This window comes from Halichoerus grypus, chromosome 7 (genome assembly GCF_964656455.1).
Source record: "Halichoerus grypus chromosome 7, mHalGry1.hap1.1, whole genome shotgun sequence".
Lineage (NCBI taxonomy): Eukaryota > Metazoa > Chordata > Mammalia > Carnivora > Phocidae > Halichoerus > Halichoerus grypus.
The window spans coordinates 104377853-104396563 of record NC_135718.1 but is presented as its reverse complement, the minus strand read 5'-3'; the positions used below and the strand labels follow the sequence as shown (position 1 = coordinate 104396563).

Sequence of the window (18711 nt, the reverse complement as noted above, 5' to 3'; positions counted from 1 at the left end):
TCTCAAAATACAAGTCAGTTAATCTCAGCCAGTGAACAACCAAAGAAAAGGTAATCTGTTAAAGGAAAGCTGGAATACTGTGTTCAATGAGGCACCTTTCTAAATGTTTCTCAAGCCATGTTGACTATACTGGATTTTCACCTTACACACCAACTTATTTATGCTGTAATTAAAAAGTTCTTAAGTTTTGCAAGTGGTGACTCTCATCTTTTGTTTAGTTTATCTTAGTAAATACAATACTGGCCTTGGCAATTTCTTTTTTTTTTAAAGATTTATTTATTTATTTATTTGACAGCGAGAGAAGGAACACAAGCAGGGGGAGTGGGAGAGGGAGAAGCAGGCTTCCCGCTGAGCAGGGAGCCCAATGCGGGGCTCGATCCCAGGACCCTGGGATCAGGACCTGAGCCGAAGGCAGACGCTTAACGACTGAGCCACCCAGGCGCCCCAATTTCTTTTTTTTTTAAGTAATCTCTACACCCAACACGGGACTAGAACTCACGACCCCAAGATCAAGAGTCAAATGCTCTACTGCTCTACCGAGTGAGCCAGCCGGGAGCCCAGGTAATTTCTTGGGTGGGGGGGAGGGAGAGAAGGGAAGAGAGAGAGAGAGAGAGAGAGAGAGGCTTGGCTTCCTTATCCTTTTTTTCTTGCCATGATTGTCTAAAGGGACCTCTATAAAGGGATTTGTGATTTTCTTGCATTATTATTCTAAGGATCAATAGGATATAGCCATATTTTTTAAAGTGTAGCTTGAGACATTTCTGAAATCAATTCAGTGGAACATAACTAGCCTGTAAACAAAACAAAAAACCTGACTACATCACAAGTAGCAAAAAAAGTATTGTTTAGTTAAATTTTCTTTTAGTCTTGTGTGCACAATGGCTTGTATTTTTGTACCATGAGTCTCCACCAAAAATGTCAGAAAGCCACAGGGCTACTTATAAACAAGAAAAGATTCAGTGTCCACATCAAAACCACTGTTCTTAATGGGCTTTTTACCATTTGAGGAATCAAGATACCTTCCATTATGAAACAAAATCCAATTACAGAAAGATATTTAATTAATCCTGTACTAAGAAACCTTCTAAATACCCTTTGTAATAATCGACCTAAACCCAAAGGATTTTATATGTTAGCAAGAATGTAATTTGTTTCACAGTGCAGTAATAAATCAGATTGAGAAGTAATTTATTTCATACTGTAGAAAATCTGAGTATTTATCTCTTTCATACAATTTAAAGGGTTCATCTCAGACAAAGCAAAAAATCTAATATGGAATAAAAAGTAAATGATAAATATTTCATCTTAGCACAATTTTAGTATAACTTTTCCACATGAACCAAAACCAAATATCACCTTCAAAAGACTATACCAGTCAATTCTTTAAAAATCTCACATCTGATAAAGAAAACTATGTATCTCCAGAAAGTTGTATAATCATATTCAACACCCCAACATCTATATTATTTAAATGTTTAGTATACAGTCCAATATTTTTGTCTTTATCATACCTCTGAAACTTTCCATATTAGTGACCAAGTTTCATAGCAAACATCCTCCAGGGTTAGCAGCAGAAGTGTGCTTTGGGGGAGTTGATTGTATCAAGGCACAACATACGTCAACATACTGAATATTCATATAATCTACAAACGGAAGTGTTTCCTAGTAAGCACATTAATATTAATTCGTTGATTCATTTCCTCTCTCTTTGTGCCTCCTGTAAATGTGCACGTGACACACACGCACACCACACAATGTCCTACACTTGCTGAGCGTGAGATGCTCCCTAGGACCTGGTCAGGTCACCGCCTACCTCCTCAGTTTCCCATGTCCTCTTTATTGTGCCACTTTATATCTGTTTTTGTTTCTTCTCTCCTTTGGCACGGAAAATTCCTACAAGTGTTTGAAGACTCAGCTCAGATCCCTTAAGAGGATCTTTACAGGACCACCAAAAAGAAATTAAATAAAGTTCTAAATTTTTTGGATAAGTTTTCATGGCGGAATATTGTGAAACTAATGGCTAAAATGAAGTTTAAAAGATTATCCACAACTACTGATGGACTATCTCTCCTGACTTGGTAAAATATTGTGGTTAACTAAGGATTGGCAATAATATCTACCTAATATATATAATTATAAAAATAGAAAAAAATGTAGGTTATATATATTAAATAGGACAAGAATGCAAAAGGCTAGATGTTTCTGTATTAATGAACACTTATAGAAGTATATTATGTTTTATTTATTTGGCTTTTGCTATTTTTTTGGTCCAGCTGACTCTTTTAAACTGTATCTATAAAACATCTACAGGGGCACCTCGCTGGCTCAGTCAGTAGAGCATTCAACTCTTGATCTCAGGGTCATGAGTCCAAGACACATGTTGGGAATGGAGCCTACCTAAAAAAAAAAAAAAAAATCTACAAAGTGAAGTATAATGAATCCCTATATACTCATCTCCCAGTTTCAACAATTACCAACACACAGTCATCTAACTTCATCCACATCACTAACCCCTCTACTGAATCGTAAATGTTTTTGAATCTTTGCAGACATTTCATCCATAATTATTATTATTTTTTTAAGATTTTATTTATTTATTTGAGAGAGAGAGACTGAGAGAGAGAGCACATGAGGGGGGGGGGTCCGGAGGGTCAGAGGGAGAAGCAGACTCCCTGCGGAGCAGGGAGCGCGATGCGGGACTTGATCCAGGGACTCCAGGATCATGACCTGAGCCGAAGGCAGTCACTCAACCAACTGAGCCACCCAGGCGCCCTCATCCATAATTATTTTAATATGTATCTCTAAATCTTTTAAACATAATTATAATATTATTGCATAAAAATGAATAATCTTAGTATCATTACATATCTAATTAGTGGTCAGTTATAGATGTTTTTTATAGTTTGTTCAAATCAGCATCTAAACAATGGCAATAGACTGCATCTACTTAATATAACCCATAAGTCTTTTCAAAATCAATGTATGAGATCCCCTTTATATTATTCATAACAATATATTGTTTGAAGAAATTGCTGTAGTATGTTTTTAAGGTTCCTATGCCTTAAAATAGAGAATCAGGGTTTCATATTAGCAAGATAACTGTTACGATATAGTCTTTCATTCTATGGGCGCCTGGGTGGCTCAGTTGTTAAGCGTCTGCCTTCGGCTCAGGTCACGGTCCCAGGGTCCTGGGATCGAGCCCTGCATCTGGCTCCCTGCTCAGTGGGAAGCCTGCTTCTCCCTCTCCCACTCCCCCTGCTTGTGTTCCCTCTCTCACTGTGTCTCTCTGTCAAGTAAATAAATAAAATCTTAAAAAAAAAAAAAAGTATGGCTCACTGCTATCTTAAACTAGACAGCCATTATAAGGATGACATTTACAGAGAATAAACATCTGCAAGAACTTCATTTTTCTATTATGTGAGGACATGCACACCAAGACCCTTGGAGAATGGTTAAAAAAAATTACAAGTATTAAATCCAAATGATAATTGTACTAGAAGTTAATTTCATAATAGTTCTTAGTAATAACGTAAACATTCTGAAAGTTATCTGACTTTTAGATAGTTTGGTTCTCCATGTTGATGTTATAGCCCACTGGTAAAAATGTTACACTTCAAAAGACTGAATCATATGTGTTTAAATGTAGGTAACCTTCACCTAATAATCATATACATACATACAAGGCAAACACATGGGACACAGTGATATTTGCCACTATAAAACTCCTCTGACCCTCACTACATATGAAAGTATTAACCTAAGTTTTACTCCTAAAGCACTTTAAAATGCACTACTAAACATATAATAGTGTTTAGTGATGTAAATAAATCATTAAAAACCTGTAGACCTTTTTGTAGCTGAACACAAAGCCAAAAGCAATACTTCTATTTTAATTCCCAGGAAGTTTTTCTCAGTTGCTATAGGAATACAGCTATCATATTAGAAAGGAAAAAAACAGCTCCAGAGTAGTGTGCGAGGCACCACCTACCATAGACCTGGGCTTGCTGATGGCCACCAGACTAGTGAGGAAGTCTTCATCATGCCGCTGGCTGAAAACATGGGCGTCATAGGCCACCATAATGGAGATTTCTTCCATCATCTTGCCAGCTGGCCCTTCCACAGCACCAGCTGCTACCCCAGCTCCAGACCAGACTATCCAAGGAAAACTCCTACTGCAGCTCAGTGCCAATGCCCACACCCACCTGAGTTTCAGGGGGTGGAGTATCAAAAATCCAGAAGGAAAAAAAGAAAAGGAAAAAAAAAGAAAAGCAGCTGCTATCCCAGGCTTGTCTGGCAATTCACCCCCAGTAGAAAACCAAGGGAGGTCTCTTATCTGTGGAGGAAGTATACACTATAAACACCTTCTGCATTCTTAACACAGCAGCTGGAAAGTTCGGTTTTGGGAAATCTTCTTTCAGCTTCAAAAAGAGAAATAAAGAAAAGTTTTCTAACTGGAAATATCCTATAGCAAAATCAAACAAAACAAAACAAAAGACCCCCCCAAAACTGATTTATGTTATGCTCTTGGTAATTAGAATCTTTCAAAGTTTATCTTCTTACTTCAGTATTACTTATATCAAGATTCTTCTTCTTGGAGGAGAAGTGGATTTTCTTACGGCTTATTTTTCCACATTCATAGAAAATAAATAGATGGCAACCTTTAGTTTTTCAGAATTTCTAGAATTCTTGGTGTGGTTAAAAATTATCTCCTGAAGTATGAAAAAAAGAGATTCTTTTTCACCTCTGATTATTTCTGTTAAAGAAAAGTACCAAAATATAAAAATGAAACAGGGACTGCAATATCCATTAATTATCATTTCCCCTTCTCCCACTAAAAAACACACAAATATTTTAAATAAAATTCTTGCTTTGGGGAACTTTGTTTTCTGTTGTTATTCAGAAAGCAACACAATGGTCCCATTTCTAAACTTATGGTTTTTCTCCCATAGATAAAAGTTCTCCTCTTTTTTTTTTTAAGCTTAGAGGTTTCTTTTAATTACCCATATTAGCAGATAGTCATGAACTGGTGGTGTCTTAGCCACCAGAAGTGTTTTACAGTTGGAAACCATAAATGAATCTCAATATGCCCTAATGAAAAATTTGAAAGCTGCCCATAATTATCATTACAAGGTTGCCTAAATTACCAGGAAATATAATGTATGCTAATTCCATGGAAAAAGTATTAAGCAAATAAAAAGGGGGAGAACAAATGAAGCTCCTCCAAAAGTTGTTTTTCTAAAATTTCTAATTAAGCTATTATCGTCTCTGCTTTTTATAGATTATGACATTGCAGTACCATGAGAAATATCATTTGTTAGAATTAGAAATCAATTTGCCAATGTTTGTCTATAATCAAATACAGATACTGGTTGGAATTTTTAGCCCTAATTACCAATAGCATTGTTATGTTGTTTAATTGTTTGCTTTTCAAAGGACAAAACTTAGAATGAGATTCATGGTGTCTATTTTCCCGAAGTACCTTCACCTAGATTAACATGATTACTTAAATAGCACCTTGTTCCATTTAAATATGATTAGGAGAATTTTGCAATTGCTATAGCATTCTAGATTAAACACACACACACACACACACACACACACACACACACACACACAGGAAGGAGAAAAACACCTTATTGCTAGGAAACAGAAGCAAGTCTAATAGGCTTATTTTAACAGAAAATGCAATACTTTCAATAAATCTTCAAGATTAAAACAGCCTCAAACTGTGCTTGACCCTCATTGAAGGCAGTAAAGCATTTTCACTTCATTTTTTGCTACAATGCAGCTTTGTCTCTTATGCTTTATTTTTGTCAAAAAGTTTCCCAGCATATTTATCTTAAGGCTGACTAACCAGGTAAAAATTAAACGGTAATCAAGAGACAAGGTTTCGTAAAGCGTCCAGGCAGTTCATACCTTTTAAATTCCTTTTTATCTTTTCAGAAGTACTGTAAAAGATACTGTGAACCTCTTCACGCATTCACTAGCACCAGAAGGTTTCAGGTTTATCTTGCAGCACCATTTTCTAGATGGGAAAGCAATTCCTCTTGCTTTCATGTTTTTCTTTGCTGCAGTGACTCAGTGCTTCTACCTTGATACCTGAATAAGGTGCACTGACAAAGACACCTGTTGTGGAAGGTAAAGAAACTACTTCCCATAATGCCTTACTCCCTGCTGGCAACCGCCCAGGGGCAAACAAGAATTATAAACCACATTCGAGCAGTTGCCTATGCACCCCGGGAGAGCAATTCAGTGTAACAATGGGTAATCTTCTTGGTTAGGAAGAACACTCATAACCCAAGGGAAAAAAAAGGACCAGAAAAACAATATCAAAAAGTTCAGGTGTTATGTATTAAACTCATAAAATATTTAGGGATCAGGGGTGTAAGAGTACAAAACAATTTTAGGAACATAATCAAAGGCTGTAAAGATACTTTTAAAATTACATAAACAGAAGCTAACGACTTTAAATAATGCAGTCCTTTTAGAATTCCACACAGGTTCTCAGGTAAACAATCAGGTATTTTTTAAAGCTTCTGATTTATTACCTACAAAAGATTGTTCTAATTAGCCACAGCCACTGGAATTATTAATAACTTTTCATTTCTAAATCTAAGAGGTCCTCTATCAAAGCCAGAATGCATGCATTTTCTAGAGCAAGGGTTCCCTAAGTTAGACTTGCACCCTTCATTTTTGTCACCCTTACAATGGTCCTCCATACTTGACTTCCAGAGTCTGGGCAGGAAAAATTCCAATGTTTCTTTTCTCTTACAATTAAATGTATACTTGTGGTCCCAACAAAATGCATACTTTTTGAAAACCAATGATCTATTTAAAAACCTGTCTTTGAACTGGCCTTTTCTCCAGTCTCAGAAATACCCTCCCCAAAGTTCAGGAGCCCTGTTACAGTCATGTTTACAAACAGTCCTCTACTCCCTTGCAAGACATCTTTCTTACTCTTTTGCCTGTTCCCCTGTGAACTGATCCCACGGATCTCCCAGGATTGTTTCCACCTAAGTTTCTGCAGTCCTCTACTTCGCACCACGCAGCAACACTGAAAAAAGCCGTGGGGGTGGGGAATTACCTGAGATCAAGGGGTGTAGCAGCATTTGCTGCTAAAATTTACCAGGCAAGGACTGTATATCCTACCGGCAGCAGAAAACAAGGCGGCAGTGGTAACCAATAGAGGGTCGCCAGTTCAAGCAGGAACTAGCTAGCAGTCTGTCCCAGGGCAAGTCATTCAACCTCCCTAGGTTTCAATTTCCTCATGGTCATGTAAATTGAGAGGGATGGACTAGATCTGAGGTTTTCACGTGCGCTCAGAAACTGTCCAAAGCTAAGTATCCAATTTCCCTCCACTAAACAGGCTTACTGGGGGATTTGAAGGTGGAAATAACTTTTTAATCTCTATCAGAATAAAAAACAAAGGGTAACATTAATCCCAGATGTTAAGAAAGTCGGGGTTGCTATAATGTGTCCCCAAAAGGCAGTCGATTTTGTACCCTACTTTGGATTTTCTAATGCCAACTCTTTTGCCTATGAAGAGGATTTAGTGACAGTGCGGATACTTTTTATTAGTTATTCTTTACAGTCTTTTCAGTTTAGAGGCCAACCTGGCTACAAAGTAATTTGTAAAAGCCTCTCCAGATCTCATTAAAATAAGAAAATTTTAGTGAATAAAATATCTTTAATGATTTGTAAGTGCCATTTTAACATTTTACGTAGGACGATTTTACTATGGTAGCTGATTTTGTTCCAACAATCATTCTTCTAGGATTATTACATTTTAACAACAACATACCTGGGTCATACTGAGTGAGTATGAGTCTAATAAACCATTCCTGGCCTTCAGAGAACATCTGTTCTCACATGTCAAATGTAGGTACAGCCAAAACAAAAAATCAAGGAAAACATGAATAAGATGTGAACATTTTTTAAATTTCTGTGTTCTCCCCAAATGCAGCAAAGCAGCAAAGTAGCTTTATGATGGGAGTGGTATTCAAATCAAAGGAGCAAATATGTGAAAAACAGACAGCATGTCTTTAAAAAGAGCCACAAGATGGGGAGCCTGGGTGGCTCAGTCGTTAAGCGTCTGCCTTCAGCTCAGGTCATGATCCAGGGTCCTGGGATCAAGCCCCTGCTCAGCGGGGAGCCTGCTTCTCCCTCTCCCACTCCCCCTGCTTGTGTTCCCTCTCTCGCTGTGTGTGTCTCTGTCAAATATACAAAAAAATAAAAAATAAAAAGAGCTACAAGAGTGGCTGCAAAGACCCTTTCCCCATGCCTCAGGTTCTGCTTGTTGAACTTCTCACAACAGCCATAAAGTCGGGGCAAGATGGAAAGGAGGAGAAAAGCACCAGGGCAGAAATGTGGTCTCAAGGGCAGAGGGTCTTCTGAGCCTTCCGCATGCACAGGTGGAACCCTCTAGACACTCTCCTTCCCTCCCCGGTGGTTCTTGTGTATTTATTCCTAAATCAGTCAACATAAACATTCACGAAGTGTATGTGACTCAGTTTTAAGAGATCTTCACAAAATATTCATGTATTGACATAAACAACTGTAAGAAAGACAAAATTCTACAAGTACTTTCGTAATTACAGAAAACCAATATTCCAAGTAGGTTTTACACTTAGGAGTGCACATTATAAAACCCAAGTGCTCTAAGTGGGGGAACAAAATATAAAAGGAGAATGAGAAGTCACAGAAGTATCAAGAGCAGAAAGCTTTTCAGAGTATTTTGGATTTCAGAGTAGTCTAGTGACACATACTGAGTTTTTACAAAGGGAAAAGACCAAAAAGTAAAAGAAAAAGAAGCAAAATCTTAGTTTTCTTTAAAAAATCATGCAAAGGTAAATACAGAAAACCTTGATTCTTGCGTTGAATTCCAGCCATTCAGCTCATTATCTTTCCTATCTTCCTAGCAATTGCTAGGCAAATTCAAAACCCCAGAAAGCATAGATTCTTAAGGGAAAAAAAAAAATCCCCAGAGTTAAAGAAAAGAAAAACCAGTGGGGCCTAAAATACTTGCCTAACAGCTACACTGGGTATCTTACTTCCTCATTCGTATCTCACTACAAAGAATGTGGGTGAGGGAGAGTCCAGACTGTGAGTCTGCAACTCTCTAACAGTCAGCTTTTTACCTCATTTATAACTCTAAAATCCACAGCCAACTGTTAAACGCAAAACAACAGGCCCAAAATGGAGTCACTTTTGTGAAGCCCCACGTTACCAAACAGAGACTTCATTACAGTTTTGGCTCTCCCAGAAATGGAATCTTAAACCAGTCACTCAGAAATCTCCTGATCAGCACTAGTTGGGTAATCTGCCTGACAGATCCCTTTGAAATAATCAACCTGCTTTTTTGCCTACTGTAACTTCTTTGTTCCTACTCCCTTTTGCTTACGGAAGTCTTTTCTTTGGTACAACTCCTCAGAGCTCCTTCCTATCTGCTAGATTGGATGGTGCTCAAGTCATAAATCATTGGATAAAGCCAGTAAGATCTTTAAAATTTACTCAGTCAAATTTTGTTTTTTAACACAACACATTCACTTAAACTTTACCTAACCAAAAATAAGTGTTTCCAGTGTTGTAAGCATTCACTGATATTTGCCAAGGATGGTTTCAGACACATCTAAAAATATGAGCAATGCTTCATCGTGTCTCATTTTGAGCAGAATACACAACTCACCTGTAATTACAAATAACTTTACCTTAATTTTTAAAGCATTCAAAATATTTTTTAAATTAAAAAAATTTTTTAAATTTTAAAAAAGTTTTACTAACAACCAAATCAAACCATTCCACAAGGATAATGTTTTAGATTCCCCCCCCCTTTTTTTTAACCAAGATCAGAAGGTAGTTTTAGTTTTAGGGAACAGCAAAAAAGTGTGAACTAGTTTTATTTACATGTTCATTTGTTTCAAGTTCTTCCTGCAGGGCTGGTGACTCCAGCCTGGATAAGTCCCTTTCCAATGGGCCCTCAGGTCCCTGCAGCAGTGGTGGGCTTGATGATCACCAGGGGGAAGTGGGTGGGGGCGCTGGGTTGAATAGGTGATGGGGATTAAGGAGGCACTTGTGATGAGCACCAGGTGATGCATGGAAGTGTTGAATCACTATATTATATACCTGAAATTAATATTACTGTTAACAAGAATTTAAAAACTAAAAACAACAACAACAAACCAACTTGATGAATTTGATGCTACGTGAATTATATCTCAATTTAAAAAACCCGACAGCATTTGCTAAATGCTAGTAATGTGCATGGGAGTGGGGGGGGGGGCTTACAAATTTTTAATATAGTAACATATAATCTAGTTATAATGATGACTAATAGGGGCGCCTGGGTGGCTCAGTCGATTAAGCATCTGACTCTTGATCTCGTTTCAGGTCTTAATCTCAGGGTCATGAGTTCAAGCCCCATGTTGGGCTCCACACTGAGTGTGGAGCCTACTTAAAACACACACACACACACACACACACACACAAATAATAACTAATGTATCCTTAAAAAGTCTTTTAAATAATAATAGGAACTAATATGTAGTAAGCATTCACTATATCCTAGACATAGAATCCCATTTAATCTTCACAATAAGTCTGTGAACTAGGAACTATAATTATCCCTTCTTCTCCACTAAAGTATGGAGAAGTTTAGTGATTTGACTCAATTATCACAATTAGAAATGGAGCTGATAAGATTCAAAAACCAGTGTGTCTGGCTCCAAAGTGCATGCCCTTGACAATAAGGGAAGTGAGCAGACATAAACTGAGAATCGGCCATGTGCCAGACACCCCTGCTTTTCAAATACTGATATCTCCTTCCCCCGCCCACCCCCCAGAACACAATACACTATGTTTACCAAGTAATGCCATCATAAGTGACTTTAGGACTGTAAGAGTATGAAGTCTCTCTGCATACAGGAAAGCCTGCATAGAAAAGACGGAATGGATTTGGATAGGCAAAGTGAAATCATTTTTTACAGGGAAAATAAGCCTGGTCTCAGTGCTGATATTGGTGGGGTATAGTAGGAGATAAGATTTCAAAGGCAGGTTTGAATTGGCCTGTGGTAGGTTTCAAATATCAGGTCAACAACTTCGGAAAACGCAATGTATAAGCCTTGGCCTGTGGTGGGTTCCAAATATCAGGTCAACAACTTTGGAAAATGCGGAGTATAGGCCAAGGGCGGCCACTGAAGACTACGAAGTTTTTGCCTTCCTAGCCTCCATTTCTGTCACTAGAGGAAGGACCTATACTATAAGGGTTAACACATGGGCTTCAGAGTTCAGAATAACCTGGGGTAACATCTGACTCTGCCACATACTAGCTCTGTGACCATAAGCAAATTCTATAAGCTGTCTTACCCTTGGTTTTGGCATCCATACAATAAGAAAATAGTAACAATGTTGTTACTATGAGGGATAATAAGATAATGCACATAAAATCCCTTAGTAAGCTGCCCCGCTCTAGAAAGCATTTGGTTAATGATGCTGTTATTTGCTGTTATTATCAATATTAATAAAAATGATGTCTGCAGGGACAAGATCATTTTTTAACACCGAAGAGAAGATGGAATTGTAACTTTCAGAACTGATAACTTTCAGTATCTGAGAACACAATGTCTCCATTTTCTATTTCCTTATCCAATTAATAAAAATCCAGGAGAAAGAAATAGATGATGTCACACAACTCCAACCTTCCACCAGTTTTCCCTAAGCAATTAAATGTTTTTAGATGTTGCTTTATTTGGGAGCAAATTGGTTAATTTACACGCATCCTTCTGTCAGAAATCACTGAGACAGGTTAGAGGACATGAAAGGTTGATAATGTGTGTGTGTGGAGTCTCCTGTACTTTTACAGCCCTCTCCAGTTTCCTGATGACAATGCTGACAGAGTTTAATCAATTACCTCTTATTAAATTAAGCAATTGTGACAAGAACAGGGAACAAAGAGAGCATTTGTTGTATACCGATATTCATCTGTTGTAACCTGATCAACAAAACACTGTTACTATGGGCTAACATGTGGAAATACATAATCCTTCTTTATAATTGTATTATAACAAGATTTTGCATTGTTCATTGGTACCTTAGAATTAAGAAATATCCTATACAGTGGTTTAGAGTAACAGCTTATCTGGAAGCTTAGACCTGACCAATAAAATTTTAATCCATTTCATTCCAAGGAGATCAACTGAGTTTGATGAGGAGTGTAGGAGGAGGGAAGAGAGAAGTAACACATTATTTAACATCTACTGTGCTGGGATGGAGCTTTAACTACACTCTCCTAATTTTTACAACAATACTATGAAGCTGGTTTTATTATCCCCATTTTACAGAAGAGTAAACCACTGCCCTATGGGTTTAAGTAATTTAAGGTCACACTGCTAGTATATGAAAACCATGATTAAAACTGAAATATGTGATTACACAGGCTGTGTGTCCCCCCAACCCCCAACAGGTTCATCATAAAATGAATTCAAGAAAGAAGAAAGTAAATTCAACTTGGAGATCCTGAAATAGAAGCTTCACAATTTCCAAAGCTGCACTTTGTATCTCTCTTCTCTTAGTATTTTGCTTTTAAATTTTTTTTAAGCAAGCTCTATGCCCAACATGGGGCTTGAGCTCAGGACCCCAAGATCAAGGGTCACATGTTCCACCAACTGAGGCAGCCAGGCGTCCCCCTCTTAGTATTTTCCTTTATTATTATATCATTGTATATTCAAAATATGAATTAAAAACTCATTTTGCATCTAACAGTATTATTTATAAGGCATTTGCAAATAGAAAGAAAACTGAGGCCAACTACTGAGAGGTGTAATGCACATATTAACAGTCTGCTACAATAGAAAATATCGTGTGGATTGAAGCAGCATTCCTTCAATGACCTGTCAACAGCAGCTTCTCTGTGGTTTAAAATTGGCCTTTTGTTTGCTTTAAGAGCAAGAGTAAATTGCTTAATGGGTTAATAGAAAAATAACAAAAAGGCCTTAATATTTTTTAACAGTGGTCTTAGTAGGAGTGGTAGCAATTTCATTCACTTCAACAAGAATTTATTTATTTTTATTTTTTTAAAGATTTTATTTTTAAGTAATCTCTACACCCAATGTGGGGCTTGAATTTACAATCCTGAGATCAAGAGTCATATGCTCTACCTACCAAGCCAGCCAGGCAACTCAAGAATTTATTTTTTATGTTCAATCTAAAATATTTTCCCAGGGGCGCCTGGGTGGCTCACTTGATTAAGCGTCTGCCTTCGGCTCAGGTCATGATTCCAGGGTCCTGGGATTGAGTCCCACATCGGCCTCCCGGCTCAACGGGGAGCCTGCTTCTCCCTCTGACCTTCTCCCCTCTCATGCTGTTTCTCTCTCTCTCAAAAATAAATAAATAAATAAATAAAATCTTAAAAAATTAATTAAATAAAATATTTTCCCAAAAATGGTCATTTCAGGTTTAAGAACTGTCATAAAGCATCATCATAACATATATCACTCCAATATCATGATTTTTATTTTTTACCTAAAAATAGCTAACATCCTTATGTATTACTTATAAAAGACAGCAGGAAGTTGAGAATATTAGTGTCTACATAGCTGCCCAAGGGTTTACTTTCAGTTACGAATTCTAATGCATTACGATGCATCCTTATTTAAAAGTGTCCCTTTGGTGGCTCAGTTTTGGTTTCTGCTCAGGTCATGATCTCAGGGTCATGAGACTGAGTCTCGTGTCAGGCTCCGTGCTCAGTGTGGAGTCTGCTGGAGATTCTCTCCTTCTCCCTCCTCCTCTGCTCCTCCCCCCACGCTGGATTGCCTGTGTACTCGTGCACACTCTCTCTCTTTCTGTCAAATAATAAATGAATGAATGAATGAATGGATGACTAAATAAATAATCTTTAAAAAAAGAAAGTCTCGGGGCGCCTGGGTGGCTCAGTCGTTGGGCGTCTGCCTTCGTCTCAGGTCATGATCCCAGGATCCTGGGATCGAGCCCCGCATCGGGCTCCCTGCTCAGCAGGAAGCCTGCTTCTCTCTCTCCCACTGCCCCTGCTGGTGTTCCCTCTCTCACTGTGTCTCTCTCTGTCAAATAAATAAATAAAATCTTTAAAAAAAAAAAAAAAAAGAGTCTCTTTGAGGGGCACCTGGCTGGCTCAGTCAGTGGAATGTGCGACTCTTGATATTGGGGTTGTGACTTCCAGCCCCCCACTGGGTGTCAAGGTTACCTGAAAATAAAATCTTTAAAAAATAAAAAATAAAAAAATAAAAATGTCCATTTGGGACAACTTAGCATGCATTTGTGGAGAATTTTAAGTATGCAACATGAGATTACAATTTATAATACTAAATGACCAAGCTGAGACTAGAGCAATGTATATATGCTGGCAAATCTGTATAAATGATCAGATTGTAAAACTGAATACAAATATATATTAAATATTGATTTGTGGGTAATTTTAATTTATGTAAATATAATGCCTTTTGCTTCTCCTAATGGCCATCTAGCTTTTGACACTTTACTACTTACTAGTATCTGTACTCCAAAGAGTACAAAAACAGGGAATGAAGGAACAACTCTAATTAGTGATTAATTGGTAGATGTTATTTCTAATCATCTCTGTCAAATGACTACACTAGAAAAACAACTAAAAATTAAGAGCTAAAATAAATAAAATGTTCATTATTTGAAAATTTTCAATTAAGTGTTTTTTCCATACTTTCTATTTTCTATTCCCATGTATAGAGGAGAGCTGTCTAAAGGAATTTCATAAGAAAACTGCCCCATGAGGCTGACTAAATAACAAAATTAATGTTAAGCAAGAAGTTCTGGTATTAAACTTTATAAAGAATAAAATGAATTTTTCCATTATCTGCACTTGGAACACATAATGGAAGCATCATTAACTGGCTGCTTTTATTAACTATTTTATTCACTATTAACAAAACTTGTGCCGTACTGCATGGAGCACTGGGTATTATACAAAAACAATCAATTGTGGATCACTACATCAAAAACTAATGATGTATGGCGACTAACATAACATAATAAAATAAAATTAAAAAAAAGAAAACTTGTGAATCTTTTACTCTAAAGCCACTCTTTAAATTTCAACAGTAACGTTGAAGAACCATGAGAGACGATGGACTCTGAAAAACAAACTGAGGGTTCTAGAGGGGAGGGGGGTGGGAGGATGGGTTAGCCTGGTGATGGGTATTGAGGAGGGCACGTTCTGCATGGAGCACTGGGTGTTATGCACAAACAATGAATCATGGAACACTATATCTAAAACTAATGATGTAATGTATGGGGATTAACATAACAATAAAAAAATTAAAAAAAAATAAATAAATTTCAACAGTAACGTTTTTTTCCCTTCTCTCCATTCTCCCTCCCATTATCTATCTCCCTCATACACATCTCTTTTAAAAAATTATTTTTGTCCTAAACTATTTGATTCTTTAGCACATCGTGTATTTATCAGATAACTTACTAAGTATACACCTTTATATACATTTTTAAACTTAACTCCAGTTATTCTACATTGTTCCCTCTATACAAGGGTTGACAATATAAATGAGATATGAACACAGTACATGATCTTACAGATGGCACTTTATAAATGAGTCCTACATTAGCCGATTGTAGATAATTGTTCTATTATAGTTACTGCATCTACCAGTAATTCAATATTGCTAAAAAACAAAAACAAAACCCTTTATTTTATGTTAGGGTAATATCTTAATGAAGATATTTCATTAAAAAAAATCCCACTGATATGTACAGGGTAATTAACCATTGTGCAAGACGATATCCTAGGAGTTCGTTCCTGTGAAAGAAAATAGCTATACATTTGTCCAAAGCCTCCATAAGAAAAAAATTATAAAGCAACCATTTTTGTAAAGGAGCTTCGTTCAAAGACAAAAGTTCTCTTTGAAATCACACACAGTTTCTCTTTAATGCAGACTGCGTTAGCACTATTAATATAAATTTCCTATGTTCTTTTTATTATTAATATATTTGTAAAAGTGGTCTTTAACCTTACAATGCCACAGAATACAAAGGAAGCAGTAAACAAATTTACTGGTATTTTGTATTTACCCCAGGGCAGTTGAACAGAAGCAAAGGGAAGGAAATGGGTCTGAGATTTGGGTAATAATACAACTCTCTATGTCATAGTGGGAAGACTTAAACCTCTGGCAAGTGAAGGCTAAGTGACAGGAGTCCGACAGTACCTTGCAATGTTGACAGCACCACTTCCCACCCCAAAGCCCTTAGCTTACATGAGTCTTCTGACATATTTCTGGGTCAAATAATCAAAAAATAAAACCATTATAGGTAATACCATTATCTCTACTTCCCTCTCCTAAAACCTTAATGTATTTCCTCTAAAAAGAAAATAGCTTCCTTAGCATTAAAAAACAGTATTTTAGAATTTTGTATCCAACCATTAGAAACCATTTCTTTACCCAGCATATATCACTGACAAGGTATTATGTTGAAAAAAAGTAACTAAAGCAAATGATGAACATACAACAATGTTACTAAGAGGTTGAAGGGAGAAAAGCAACTGTTTACATTAAATATATTGTGGTTTTTGTTTTGTTTTTACTACAAAAAGCCCATATATAAGTTACAAAAAAGATGCAGAAATCAGAAGAAACTCAAAGTGAAACAACTTCCTCTTGGTTTTAATGGTCAATAAAGAAATACATAAATTTAAAATAAGTAAGTCTTTTAAGCCTTTACTAGATATAGGCTTATTAGTTATTTTGGCAGTTGCTAAGCAACAGTCTCTTCCGTAAGGCTAAAGCACATGCAATTAACAGGTTTTCAGGAAAAGATAAATGCAAAATTAGGGAATAGTATTTGAAAAGCAAAAAGGAAAAAGTATTAACTTGCTAAACAGACTGTAACAGAGATTTAGTGACTTCTGCAATAGTGGTTAAACATTTTGTTTTCCACTGGCACCAAATGAGATGTTACTTTAGTACATTAACATTTTAACTTTATTTAAATGGTGATCATTATACTCAACAGCCTAATTATTTTGAATATCTCAAATTAAATCAGACCAGTATGCTCCAATTACTACTAACAGTGATCTCTATAGATCTCCTTCTCTGCCAGTATTTTCCTCAAATCCCCAGTTTCAGGGTAGTCACAGCCCTGGCTTGTATTTTTAAAAAATTTTATCCTACTGTGACATGAAATTAGTAAAGCTACAGCTTCACGATGCTGCTTAAGCTACTAGATCCCTGAAAAACTTGCTCTTTAACGTGAACATTTTGTTTTTAATTTTAAGTAGGCTCCAGGCCCAATGTGGGACTCGAATGCACAACCCTGAGATTGAGAATCGCATGCTCGAGGTGCCTTGGTGGTGCAGTCGGTTAAGCATCTGACTCTTGGTTTCAGCTCAGGTCAAGATCTCAGGGTTGTGAGATCGAGCCCTGCATTGGGCTCCATGCTCAGCTCGGAGTCTACTTCAGATTCTCTCTCCCTCTCCCTCTGCCCCTCCCACTTGTGCACATGCTCTCTCTCAAATAAATAAATCTTAAAAAAAAAAAAAAAGTTGCATGCTCTGTCCACTGAGCCAGCCAGGCACCCCTGATGTGCACATTTTGTAATAACTCTTTTTACAGATCTTACTATATCAACTCAGTGACTAAAGAGGAATACCCTTTAATCCATTGGGTATAATAATGGAAACTTTTTTAAAAAGGAAAATGGCAAATAACTGAATGGAAAATTACTGTAGAATTTCAACTGTTGTGGGGGAAAGAAAAGATAGGAAATGGAATGCAATGCTATCATTTTGAGGATTCAAGGGAAAATTTCCCTCCCTATTCCTGTACTTTTCCCCTTCCTCATTTTTAATAATATGTTGCAAGTTGTGTAAATGGTGGAAGGCCATGATTACCAATCCCCTTGTTCACAAAATCAATTCCTCTCTGACTTTTCTTAGTCTACGCTGAGCAAGCTTGATGCAGGGGCTAGTAAGAGTCCACTTTAATAAATGAGCTAAGGAAAAGAACTTACAAATGTGAAGTGCCTTGTGTCTGGGTTGCAATCATGCCTTATATTGGTTCTACAACCAAACACCTGTGATCTTAGAAAGGCAGCTTCTTATTTTATTTTAAAAGAACAGCTTTGGACTAAATGATTGGTAGAGTCTACTTCAGTTTAACATCCATAACTCCACCTTGAAGCATACTGTTATAAAGAATTATAATCTATTAAATAAATAATTACTCCATCTTTAAACCTGCTGAGACGGGACACTTAATACCAGGTTAGTAGGATCTTTTGAGTGATTTCTCTTTTTGTTTTCCATAGTTTGCCCCAGACCAAACTCAAGAATCTACCACGAAAATCTAATTGTCCAAATAAGAGTAAAAGGCTAAGAAAAATGCCCTCTCAAAAGTCAGCAAGCAGTTTGTAATGATATGCATGGCTAAGACATGAATTTTAATGACCTCTATTTTGTTTTCAACAGCTACCAGAATTAAACATGAGCAGACTCTTCAAACTGTAAAACTCTCCATTGAGTCATATAAATTTCTTAAACATGGCACTGTTAACATTTGGGGATGAATAATTTTTTCTTATAGAACGCTGTCCTATGAATTTTAAGATGGTCTGCACCATCACTGGCCTCTACACATGAGATATTAGTAGTAGCCATTCCCCAAGGTTGTGGCAACTCCAAAGTTTTTGGACTTTGCC

At 36.9% G+C, this 18711-nt stretch overlaps 1 protein-coding gene across 7 annotated transcripts in view; it reads right to left on the bottom strand.

The window, feature by feature from the left end:
• The window catches only part of RABGAP1L (RAB GTPase activating protein 1 like), a 748424-nt gene that overhangs the window by 95481 nt on the left and 634232 nt on the right, over positions 1-18711 (bottom strand). The window contains exons 1-2 of one of the 7 annotated variants that reach the window (XM_036117496.2): positions 7085-7237; positions 3989-4418 (exon numbers count right to left, since the gene is read on the bottom strand). The exons of 4 other annotated variants lie outside the window; for them this stretch is intronic. In XM_036117496.2, the coding sequence (XP_035973389.1) occupies positions 3989-4099 (111 nt within the window). In that variant the 5' untranslated portion in view covers positions 4100-4418; positions 7085-7237. Of the gene's footprint in view, positions 1-1511; positions 1582-3988; positions 4419-7084; positions 7238-18711 lie in introns of those variants that run through there. 2 more of the 7 variants (XM_036117471.2, XM_078077990.1) reach the window with 2 other exon arrangements.